Source organism: Pecten maximus, chromosome 5 (assembly GCF_902652985.1).
Source record: "Pecten maximus chromosome 5, xPecMax1.1, whole genome shotgun sequence".
NCBI lineage: Eukaryota > Metazoa > Mollusca > Bivalvia > Pectinida > Pectinidae > Pecten > Pecten maximus.
In genome coordinates, this window is record NC_047019.1 from 26,576,749 (window position 1) to 26,589,967 (window position 13,219).

The following is a 13,219-nucleotide window of genomic DNA, read 5'->3' on the forward strand; positions in this document are numbered from 1 at the left end:
CCTTATCATTTTAACTGTTGCAATAAATAGCAACCGATTATTTGTGATTTTATGACCCATAGGTATTTGCAAAAGACGACGATATTGGTGGAAATGGACGAGTGACATATGCTTTGGTGACACCAAATACTGGCGTGAATATCAACAAAAACAATGGAACATTATCTTTTACTAATATCCAGGTGGATGAGTTAACATTCTACGTCACCGCTTGCGACAACCCTGATATTAGTAACAGCCAGTATGTATTGTACATAAAAATACCATTTGTATGAAAGGATGATGCTTATCTGATGTTGATTAGAAATAACATTATCTGATGTTGATTGGAAATAACATTATCTGATGTTGATTGGAAATAACATTATTTGATGTTGATTGGAAATAACATTATCTGATGTTGATTGGAAATGACATTATCTGATGTTTCCCATCACACGAGAATGTGTGATCAAAAATGACGATAGTCGGATATCGTCAGTGAATAGACTTATTTAAATACCTTTTGATTTTTAATTCAAAAAGTTCAGATATAACGGTACAATTATGTGGATAAGATATATATTTCATATATGGTATTAAGTTATGTAAATGTCATAAGATTGTCACTCGCCTAATTTTTTTGTTTGGTTCTTTAATTTGTTTCTCGTGTATAGGCGATGTTCGTTTGCTCGTGTTGAAGCCTTTCTCAACGGTCACTATCTCAGGAGCTGTGACCAAGAACATGTCTGTCGCCGAGAACTCTCCAGTGGACACAGTCGTCGGAAGTATAGATGTAAGCTAGATACTAACATCTTAAATAAAGTCAATGCGATATCCTGTGAACATTTCGATTTAAGTAAATTAAGTTATTTATTTAAATTAAGGATTATATTGTTATCAGCTATTTCTTGAAGTGATGGGAGATAAAAAAAAAAATATGGGTCCCAAATGTATCTCACTTAACTCTCGCCCTTGCGTGACACCTCTATTTGTGAGAGGTTATATTTTGTAACCAATGTTTGAATGTCGAAAGTGATGTTGTCGGTATATGCCTTTCCTGTCTAAGTTATACTAGTGTGTGTTCAATTGGATTTCAGATTTCCCTTACAATTTGGTCATTAAGAGTGCTTTAGAGTAAGTTTATTTGTATGTAGCGACATTACTAATTACATCCAAACTTACATACATTTGTACCAATATACAGTAAAACACGAACACAAGAAACTCGGTCTGGACGAATATTTATGTATAACGAAATAAATACAAATCCCCGACTGAAACACTATACAATATTAGTAATATAACCAGTTGTAAAATAATTGTACAACTCACTTTCTTTTCATTAAAACCTCACACAACAAATCACTAATCAGCAGTAAACTTACCTGGATGTCTTAGTTTGTCATACAGCATGATGAGTACTGATACTGCAATGTATACATTGTCGGAGCCTAACGTTTTAATCAGCTGTCTCATAGGTGATGTATTTTTGGATGTAAGAAATAATCAACGCTAAAAATGTTGCATATAATCATAGGTTTTTTTCTGTCACAGACGCACTGTAATGGTGGGCAAATGACATTGGAACCCGTTAGGGTTTCCATGCTACATTTGCCCACCATACATCTTGCTGCCATATCGATTATAACAACATTTAAACCACTGTTCAATACTTGTATATATATATTGTCTTACCATTTTCGTCAATTTTGAAAAAAATAAATAAACCAACACAAAAATAGCCCGCCTGTTTTATTGTGACATGACCAACTGGGTGTTATAGCCTGAGGCACTGGGTGTTATAGGCGTATGGTGGCAAGTGCCTCTTAGCATTGTGTCAATGGGGGAATGTGGAGCAAATGTAACTGCAACAGTCAGTAGTGGTCTGTTGTAACCAGGTATTACTGAGGAAAACTTTCCCATGAGATTCGTTGTAAACATGTTTAACCGTTGAAAATTGTATATCGTCAAAGTATATTTATTATTAATTGCCAGATTCACGGTGCAACGTTGAGCATTATGGAACAAGATGTACCATTTATTATAAGAGCGTAAGTATGACACAATGCATAGTAAATATAAATAGGGTAAGGGTACAGATACAATATTTGGATATCTCTGTCAGATATATCAATTAATGTAACAGTTTAGTCACTAAAATTTACAGTTGTTACCAGTGGAACTATATAGAAGAACACAAATTTAAGGTAGCCGAGCGGTGAATATCAAACTTCATACAGCTATTTTGCCCTTTGACTCATTAGGGATTTTAGCGGACAACATCAATCTAGGATGAAAGTGGTCAGGTAGCACAGTGGTAACGCACTTGCCTTTCACCTGAGCGGCCGGGGTTTGATTCCCCGAGCGGAAGTGAAAAGGTAATGGGTCACCTGCCCGACCACGAGGGGTTTCCTCGGGTACTCCGGTTTCCTCCCACAGTAAGACCCCTCGCGCGCTTCCCTCTGGGCCAACAAGCGTGATTTATATAAGTTTATCTAACTTGTTTCGCAATTGTTCTGAAATAAATAAAGTTTACATTTTTTAGGATGAGGGATAGAAAAACTAAAATGGATGTAAAAACAATATCAAAGAAAGTAAAGCAGAGAACTGAGTATATGTCATATCTGTTCCGACATTTATACAGAATAACAGCGTACAAGGACACAACTGTTTTCTCTCACGAAATATGAGTCGGAATAAGAGGTTATTATCTGATGTTAGGCGTAGTATAAATAGCTTTGAATTATGTATTTGTTGAAGTTTTTAATGTAAATAAATTATCGAAATGTTTGTTTTTTCCAGTGACTATCTGGTCAGAACGACTGGAATATTAGACAGAGAAAACACGTCCACGTACACATTCACAGTGACGGTCACAGGAAAGGTAGATATTATTACAAAGCTACAAGTTCATAGATCGTCTTCCCATCTTTAGTTATTGTTGTTTGTTGGGTTGTGTTTCGTCTGATGGTGCAGCTAATATATAACGTAAACTATATAACAGAGTATTGAATGCCAATTTGAGTATACATACCTATTACAATTAAATGTATGATATGAAAGTTTCTTGTCATTTATAGTTGGTTTATCACTTAAACGTTACTCAATCATGATGAAAATCAAAAGTTATAAGATAGAGGAATTTTTATTACTAAAAATCAGAGAAATATATTAAGTTGTCCCCGCGCATTATTAAACTTGATATTTGTAGAAATTGACACTAAACATTGCAATATAATTAAGATGTATACCACCTCTCATGTCCAGATCATCAGTAACATAACAGTCAATGTAGCCGTTTTGGATGTGAACGACAACCCGCCAGTTTTTATCCAAGCTGACTACGTATTTGGTTTACCGTCAGGGAGCTCTCCACTGGGAAATATACAGGTAAGTCCTGAAAATTAATTATACATGAAATCGGCGTTACATCGTTACAACCACTGCTGTCAAGGTTAGGTTTTGAAAAGTTAGACAATTTTATTTTATTGTTTTCAGTTAGAATCATCTCTAGCTTATTTTTTAAATTCAAAATCACATGTAAAGAAATGGAAAATCATCATATCAAATTTGTACGACATTTACTACTTATTTGTTTCCACATATATCATCATAACTATATGTACGTCATTGTGCAATTAGGTTTAAGCTTTCAAAATGAAGGCAATGGTCGTTATCAAATTCAAAACCAGTTAGTATGTCAGGAATATTTTATCTACATTTTGATTTGTATAAAAAAAGTATCTTCATTCGGAATTCAGTCGTGTATTACCCTATGAATGTTCTGTTAAGAGTTAGTTACAAAATTTCTTTTTTTTAAATCTTTTTTACAGGCGACAGACGCAGACTTAGACGAGAACGGAAACGTGTCATACAGCTTCCAGCCTTCATTGTAAGTATACAACGTATGTCCATTGTTATAATGTATACATCAGTATACTAGTTGGAAGCGTTACTTTGTATTAGAAATAACTTCAACATACAATTGTCAGGCTGGCCTAGTTTGTTTTGTAATATTATAAGATTACTATTTTTTCTGTCATACAGTTTATGTATTTCTATATCAGGATACCCAGGCCCTAACCTTCGCTGGTCACGGTTTGATTGCTTAATCTACCTGATTAGCTCAATAACACTGATTAAATATGTAAAAATCAGCAAAATAATATAGTAATGACGATAGTTTTATTTGCTTTATAGTACCGCAAACAAATACTTCACCATCGACTCCCGATCAGGGGAAATCACTCGTTCTGGCGTCGAAATTCCATCATATCAATCTTCGTTCCAACTGGGCGTTCTGGCATCTGACAACGGTGTTCCTCAAATGAAGTCGTTTTGTTCACTTTACGTAAGACAGTTTAAAACATAATATCCATTGCACATCATCTTTATCTATTGAACATTGATTGTTACGACCGGTAAATCAGCTCAGATAAAAATTATATACATTACAAAACAAATTGCTAGTTTCTCCATTGTAGAAACTATATATCTGAATTTGTAATTTTAATGGTACAATAAATTGCTCTACTATATATTTGAAATATTAACAAATAAGTATTATTACTTAATATATATGTATATACCTCATGATTTTTATCATCCTTGATGGACGCTTTCCTCTGCAAATTAATATGTAGTTATTGTAGCCAGTAAAGAGCCACGTTACAAACAATGTTAATTTTATGTTTTATTTGACAGATTTCACGGATTACTTTGAAGGGAAATTACACTGTTACCATTGAAACTCCATTAAAAGAAGAAAAACTAAGAAATATGTTAAAAGATTTGGAAAGGTAACTTTTAAATCAAATATTAAACTAAACAAATCAAGAAATAGGGGGAACCCAAAACTCAATTACGATACAAAAAGAACAGTAAATGGGAACACAAAAGCAACTGAACCTGACCTCAATCAATTATAAAAAAAAAACCATGGGAACATCAACCTGTCCTCAATCAATTATCAAAAACCATGGGAACGTCAACCTGTCCTCAATCAATTATCAAAAACCGTGGGAACGTCAACCTGTCCTCAATCAATTATCAAAAACCAGGGGAACGTCAACTTGTCCTCAATCAATTATCAAAAACCATGGGAACGTCAACCTGTCCTCAATCAATTATCAAAAACCATGGGAACGTCAACTTGTCCTCAGACAATTATCAAAAACCTCAACCTGTCCTCAATCAATTATCAAAAACCATGGGAACATCAACCTGTCCTCAATCAATTATCAAAAACCATGGGAACGTCAACCTGTCCTCAATCAATTATCAAAAACCATGGGAACGTCAACCTGTCCTCAATCAATTATCAAAAACCATGGGAACGTCAACCTATCCTCAATCAATTATCAAAAACCAGGGGAACGTCAACCTGTCCTCAATCAATTATCAAAAACCATGGGAACGTCAACCTGTCCTCAATCAATTATCAAAAACCAGGGGAACATCAACCTGTCCTCAATCTATTATCAAAAACCATGGGAACGTCAACCTGTCCTCAATCAATTATCAAAAACCATGGGAACGTCAACCTGTCCTCAATCAATTATCAAAAACCATGGGAACATCAACCTATCCTCAATCAATTATCAAAAACCATGGGAACGTCAACCTGTCCTCAATCAATTATCAAAAACCAGGGGAACGTCAACCTGTCCTCAATCATTTATCAAAAACCATGGGAACGTCAACCTGTCCTCAATCAATTATCAAAAACCAGGGGAACGTCAACCTGTCCTCAATCATTTATCAAAAACCATGGGAACGTCAACCTGTCCTCAATCAATTATCAAAAATCATGGGAACGTCAACTTGCCCTCAATCAATTATCAAAAATCATGGGAATATCAACCTGTCCTCAATCAATTATCAAAAACCATGGGAACGTCAACTTGTCCTCAATCAATTATCAAAAACCATGGGAACATCAACCTATCCTCAATCAATTATCAAAAACCATGGGAACGTCAACCTGTCCTCAATCAATTATCAAAAACCATGGGAACGTCAACCTGTCCTCAATCAATTATCAAAAACCAGGGGAACGTCAACTTGTCCTCAATCAATTATCAAAAACCATGGGAACGTCAACCTGTCCTCAATCAATTAACAAAAATCATGGGAATATCAACCTGTCCTCAATCAATTATCAAAAATCATGGGAAAATCAACCTGTCCTCAATCAATTATCAAAAACATGGGGAATATCAACCCGTCCTCAATCCGAAAAGTTGAAGAATAATTATACGTCAGACGAAATTATTCTATGTAAAACGCAGCTTCCCTAGTTAGAAGCCAAGAATTTAATCGTAAAGAACTTAAAAAGAAGATTTTTCTGGTTCCAACATCGGAGTTGTTGTTCAGCTGATCGATAGTATTATGCATTATATCAATTTGTTCATAGTTATAAGATATTGTTTATCCACGAAAACATTTAATAATTTGCACAGTTGTAAATGTTGTTAAACCCCGACCTATTTCCCTGGCACATGTTATTGTAATATGTAGATTTGAACAGAAATATACAATTTATCTCATGACAGATGTAATACACACAAAATATTTGTTTTTCAGAGAAATAAGTAATATTCTTAATCTAACAGTAAATGCGCAGGTGCAAACAGCTATCAACAAAAGGGCAACAACCACGCAGGAACCAAGGTAGGTTTAAAATAAACAGCAATACTATCTATTTTCTGTTTTACATGTTTTATATCAAATATGTTAACACGATATTTTATTTAAAGCGACACTACAACTTGTAGACAATTGAAAATGATTTGAAACATTTTCTGTGTAGATTTCAAGTTATGGTACATAAACAAAATAATTTCTGTCAGAACTGTCAAAAATTCCATTCAAGGGAGCGGATAACAATGGCCGTTATTGGCAGGTAACCCTGATATAGATTAATAATTCACTATAAATTGTGCGAAATTAAAAACAAAAACAAAGCGACCTACCCATGTTACCTATGACCTTTTAATACATGCTTCATGATATACATGTATACAGGTGACCTTTTAATACAGGTTTTCTGTAATGTTTCTACCAGGCTATCATAAACATCATCATTCACTTTTTCTATTTAAGAGCGGTATTAGAGATATCGGCTACGTACAGGAATGGGACAAGAGTACCAGCCAAAGATCTTCAAAGGTATGTGGCATACGATAGTATTCCTCATAATGAATTGAAACTCATTGGATTTAAGATATGTTCTCACAAAATCATCGTCCATTTTAATTAATATAACTATGTAATGTTTAGTGATAAAAAAACGTTTGAAATATTTTCTAACTTTAAATATTCTGGGGGAAACGCAATTTTTGTATGTGGAAATTCGTTTGGTATTTATTTAGGCTATAACAATGAATTAGGGGAAAGTCGCCAATATTCCTTTAATAACGATAATAAGAGTGAAAATAAAACGATGTAGAATTGTATAAATTGGACGTATTAACCTAGCGGAATAAACCCACATACCGTTTTTCTTTTTCAAATATCTTTCGCAAAATTTATATATTAATAATTCACTAATATGAATATGTTTAGATAGGTTAAAGCTTTAATTGCAGACTTCTGTTCGAGGATGATATTGTAAGCCAAAACAACTAACATAGATATATGCAAAATTCATCAGAAGTGTCAATGCTTGAATACTTTTTTATACATTTTTTTTAAATCTATGATACCAGACAGTATGCCTGTTTACATTGAGATCGTACAATCATATAGACTTGTCTCCGTCTTTAAATTTTTTGGTTGTTGTTTAGACAATATCTTCTATTCTACAAATCATTATTTTATGTTCAAAATACATGTATGCATGTTTTCGAATATACCGGTATTTGTAATTCATTCATTAAACAACGGGTTTTGCTTGAACTATTTAGATTCATGCTATAGTCGAGTTTTACTGAGAGTATATACACCTTCTTGACTTCTTTATTTTTTATCAGAGAGGTGCTGATTCACCTGTCCGAGATAGAGGCACTCTGGACACAGGACACAAACTTGAAGAATCCCAGTACTGATGACTCCAACGTGAGCCAGATAGCACTGATCGTCGTTGCTGGTGTGATGCTACTTGGAACCTTAATAGCTGTGATTGTTCTATCCATCAAATGGAGACAGTATGTCAACTCTTCTTCTCTCCACACCACAAGCACCTCATAGTCAGTCACGCATCCAATTACACTGTAAATATCAAACATTTCCACAGCGTCATCTCCGTACCCGTCACGTTGAAACAGAAAAGCTGCAATATTTTCGAATGTCTTGCATGTCCCAAAACTACAGTATAGCTTCAACACCAAGAAGCCACACATATTCTCAATACCAGTATATTGCTACAAACAACGCGAACAAACTTCCATCCAACACATTTACTTGATGAATATAGCTGACTGCACCAGAATCACGAGGGATTTTAAACAGAATAGTTATTTCATACTTTCCTTTAAATATTTTCACAACGAAAAAGACAAAATGTTTGAAGAATAGACATCAAACAATTCCTGAAGCGCAAACAAATCCGAAATTCGAGCTCAAAATCCTTGAAGCTAGGAAAGAAATAATATAGGCTAAGTCTGTTGTCCAATCCCGTTTGTCAAAGCTTTTGAAGTATAATATTTGCTATTTCTGATTACCTGTTTTTATATTTGTTATGACAAGACAATATTAAATAGAAGTCAAAACTAGGGCAAAATAATAATCAACATTAACTGTTTAATAACAAACTCGTTTTGTATATGTTTCCAAAGCTATTTTCTTACACAACAAAGAAAACAATTTCTTCGCAATAAGAAAAATTGCAATAAATAACATATATTACAATATGCATTACAAAAAATATTTACTGAAATAAAATGGAACTTTAGAATTAAAAATGTAACCATGGTGCGTAAATTGTTTGATTTTTTGTTGAAGGGACAATCTACCTTAGATGTGTCTGACTAAATAAAGATTTGTTTATTTTTACAGATTCAAGGCTCACGAGAAGGTTCATAGACTGAATGAAACTTTGACTCGTCGCAGTTCTTTGTATGAATCACAAGAAATCAAAGTGCGAATGGATGACGAGACGTCAGATTATAACGGATCGCTAAATACGCAGGACCTGGAGACATACGAAAATGGACATCGCCCTGTGGGGGACCTGATTGCTTTTCAGAATCCCGTTTACAATGGAGATGATACAGACGAGACCAAAGTGAAGGCCCAAGCTATCAATGAAGCCCTGTTGAGTCTAAAAGATCTGTCAAACCGGCTTGAAGAAGAAGACCCTTTGGCGCCCAAACCGGAGTACGAGATAACTGGACAGAGTGAACCACAGGATGTATCCAGTTTGGATCAAAATGAAGCCAGTGATTTGTCCGATAAACTTGTTAATGACGATTTAAATGCATATGACTCTGTGGAAACTGTTAAAAACACCAACACTAATCCATATGAAAATATTGATTTTGATGACGACTTCCCGAGTACGAGTGGTTTTGCCGGATTAAAAATTGACGGCAAAATGATCACGAGTACTGGGGAGGGACACGAAGAGGATATTTTCATAGGAAATGACGACGACACAGGTAGTGCAAACATGGCCCAAGAAAATGACTCTATTCCCGAGGATGAACCGGATGTTGACTATCATCTGAAACAGGTGCGATTCGCCAACAGGGTCGTTAATGCTGACACAAATGTGGCAGAGGAACTCAAACCAGATCAGTCTGAAATAGTGAAAGAAACAGACAAAAAAATCCCTTCTAAAGATGATGACGTTGACAATGACGATACTGATGACGACAAAGCGTTTCTGATTAACGCAGACTCCAACAACGAATATGATAACGAGGCTGACTTTTCGGTTGATAACGCCGACACGTCGATCCGAATGGACGAGGAAATAAACTCGCCCGTAGACTTTCTCAAGAGCGACGATAGCAATGCGGAGACGGCGGAGGATACAGGAACTTTCGTATTTGGTGAAGAAGAAATCACATCTTTGTAAATTACATGCTTTCAAAGTTACATGTTTACACTTTTATTGACAAACATGTGATTTAGACTTGTATTTATGTGAAATATTGGGTTACTTGACTTTAAACGAAAATCCGTTGGTTTACAAATGTGTTAAAAACATCAAGAAATGGTTTAAACGAATAAAGAAATATTCTTTTTGAAATTTATAAGACAACATGCTGTCAGATTACCACTTAAAATATCAATATAAATTTGAAATATTTTTAACCAAGAAGGAATGTGTGTGTGTTAAAATATATGCTTTACATGTGTATGTGTTTAAACGTGTGTGTATACAAGGACTGTACCCTTATAAATATTCCTCCCTTTGAATTTCATATGCAAAGAATGTTTTCCTGAATCAATGAACACATGTATATACCTTCTATTAACATATCTAAGAAATATGAACTTTACTTCGAAATATAATCTACATGTATATCTTAAACTTCAATGGCGCTATGGAATATATATACAATTGTAAAAGATTTGACGACGTTGTTGTCATATTAATGAACTAATCTTTAAAGATAAATGTGACGGAATCTCATCATAGACTTGTGACGTCAGACTACTTTTTTCAAGATTTCCGAAATGATGAACTAGTATTGAACTATGTTTTTAATTATTTTTTATTCATATATCATTCTGCGTAGACATTAAATAATAGCAAGTTTCTTCTTTCTGTTATAACTGAACCTTTGTACTTTTCCAGCAAATCGTAAACTTCATTAACCGTCATATTGCACATGTGATGCTGTATGACACAGACATCATTTATCTAATTAAGATCAAGTTCAAATAAATTTCATATAAAGTTTGGACGCTTCTGTTGCAACTTTTTTCTTTAAATTTGCCTAAAATTCCATTAAAACTATGATTGGTTTTCCCGTACAAAAATAAATGTCCATCTCCCTTTTACCATAAAGATAATAAGAGAATTGGCAGAAATATAGAAACTGGACTAGAATATATGCAGTTTATAGCTAGGATATCTTGTTAGTATTTAAAATATAAACATAAATCGTTTAAGATAATAATTTCTTCGAATATAGACATAGCGTTATGTTCGGATTGAAGTGTTTATGACGTTGTTTAACATAAAGGACCATGACTTAAATGGTTTTACGCCTAATAAAATCTGATAAGCTAACATATAACTACAAATTTTCTTATTAGTATTTTGTGGACACGTTTTGTCCAGTTTTATATAAAAAAACAACAACTATACAGTCTCTGGAAGCGAAGATGACTGAAAGCCAAAGTGTATTATTCGCCCAAATGTTTTCATGGCAAGTGTTTCAGACATTAGATATAAATATGTCTTAATAGAAAGCGGGATTTTTTATCATTGCTCCTTAACAATTTAGGAGACAGTGGATGGTCGATAAAGTAGTTATGGATAAGGTTAGCCATATCACCAAATGAGTTACCTAAGTGTAAATGTAGATGTTGTCAGGCTGGTTATGTTATTATAGTCACACTAACAGCTTGTCGTGAATGAATATAGATGTATACAGGTGTTATCTTATGTTAAATGGCAGTGTCACTACCACCTCATATCTACTCCTCCGCCGTAGCATTATATTAAGTAAGTATTAACCATACAAAATCCAGTATACTTTATAATTTTCAAAAGATTGCCGAAAAAATAATAAATAAATGCCACTTGGTAATGCATAAATCCTATTCCATATAATTCCTTCCTGTTTATGAGCATCACTTCGTTATATTGGGGTACTATCCCCAAAGTGTAAAACAGTGAAATTCCTTGCCGGGATATAACCCTGTCTACGGACGAATAGGCTGGTTAAGGAGGGATGAACGAGCTTATTATACCCCTACCTAAGTAGTACTCACACAATATTCAAAGGTTCTTAGATTAATATATTTCCAATCAGTCTAATTCAAGTGTAGGTATATTTAGGTGTTACTTTATGTGTTTTGATAAATGGTTTGTTTTAACAGTTTGAATTATTTGATTTATTTTTAAATAATGTGTTTATTTTACAATATGATTGTGTGCATAACAATGCTATATGTGTAAATTCTATCCAGATATACGATAGTACCTATTTTACAGCTGACTTAATTTCTATAAAAATAAGTTTTTATTAATGACCTTAACTGTTCTCGGGATGTTTTTGTGTGTTTTATAGTGGGTTTAATATATGTTATTTTTGCAGTTTGCTGAAATATAATCTAAAATAAATTCAAAGAACTGGGATGAAGTTTGAGTGTAAGACGGTAAAACGATCATTGTCATCGGTATAAACGGGATACCTTAGGTAACTACGTCCATTATTTGACGCCATTTGGACTGAATTTCGTGAAACATGTAGTAGCTTATTATGGTATATCCTCCATTTGATCATAGTAATAACTATATAAAAATAGGAGATATGTCTGAGGAAGTTGGAAATGACATAAAGCTTCAGCAATATTAGGACCAGATTTCCAACACATCATGCTGCTACGGAATCGTGTAGTATTATGTGGATATTTATTTCTTCGTTGCTATCCATACAAGCAGCATACATATACATGTCTTAGTGACGCCATGTATACATATGACGCTTACTTAGGACTACACTACTAAAAATAAATCAATTTGAATATGTTTTAAGCACTCATCGATTTTAATTAAATAACGTGTTAATTAGCACTTGTCTGATATATCGTCATTTCAGATATAACAGATAGATACACATTGTTATTTTTCAAGCGAGATAAAATTAAGTATTGCTGTTATTTCAACTGGGGTCAAATGATTTAGAAGATAAAGTAAGTTTAAAGTATCCAAAATCTGGCAGATTGTTTGGCTAAATAGAGTATTCAATGGTGTTTTTGTTGCTAGCCTGTTTATATTATCATTTTATATACCTGTATATAAGCGATGTTTACTGACAATTTATTTGTCATTTGTAATCAGAATCACTTTCTCGCAAGTGGTATAAGAATTATACTTGTGAATAAATCAAGAAAATTGTTCTACATGTGCCAAACTATAGAAATTGAAACGAATAAAAATTATCCTGAATTTTTGAACCGCTGTTATTTCTTATCACTTCGTATTTCGTAACATGCAATTATATACACAAATGTTTTATTCTCGTCTTTGAATGGTGACTTGACATACTGCAAATAATTTATATTAGTTAAAATCATATTGGTTAAACTTCTCTATAACGGATAACATCTCCAT

The 13,219-nt window shown here is 33.8% G+C and overlaps 1 protein-coding gene across 1 annotated transcript; it reads left to right on the forward strand.

Annotated features, from left to right (window-relative positions):
- The first annotated feature begins 87 nt into the window (after window positions 1-87).
- LOC117327690 lies at window positions 88-13,062 on the forward strand. Its single transcript, XM_033884799.1, has 12 exons — window positions 88-241; window positions 657-775; window positions 1,978-2,033; window positions 2,785-2,866; window positions 3,250-3,372; window positions 3,816-3,874; window positions 4,183-4,333; window positions 4,687-4,781; window positions 6,568-6,654; window positions 7,087-7,152; window positions 7,956-8,129; window positions 8,980-13,062. The coding sequence occupies exons 2-12, from the start codon at window positions 725-727 to the stop codon at window positions 10,001-10,003; spliced, it is 1,968 nt and encodes a 655-aa protein (XP_033740690.1). The 5' UTR covers window positions 88-241; window positions 657-724; the 3' UTR covers window positions 10,004-13,062.
- The last annotated feature ends 157 nt before the right edge of the window (window positions 13,063-13,219 follow it).

Excerpts from the sequence above, each read along its gene's own strand:
- LOC117327690 (XM_033884799.1), top strand. The coding sequence starts at position 725 with ATGTCTGTCGCCGAGAACTCTCCAGTGGACACAGTCGTCGGAAGTATA. Across the intron at positions 4,782-6,567 it reads ATGTTAAAAGATTTGGAAAG|AGAAATAAGTAATATTCTTA; the intron begins GTAACTTTTAAA and ends TTTGTTTTTCAG. Across the intron at positions 8,130-8,979 it reads CTATCCATCAAATGGAGACA|ATTCAAGGCTCACGAGAAGG; the intron begins GTATGTCAACTC and ends TTATTTTTACAG.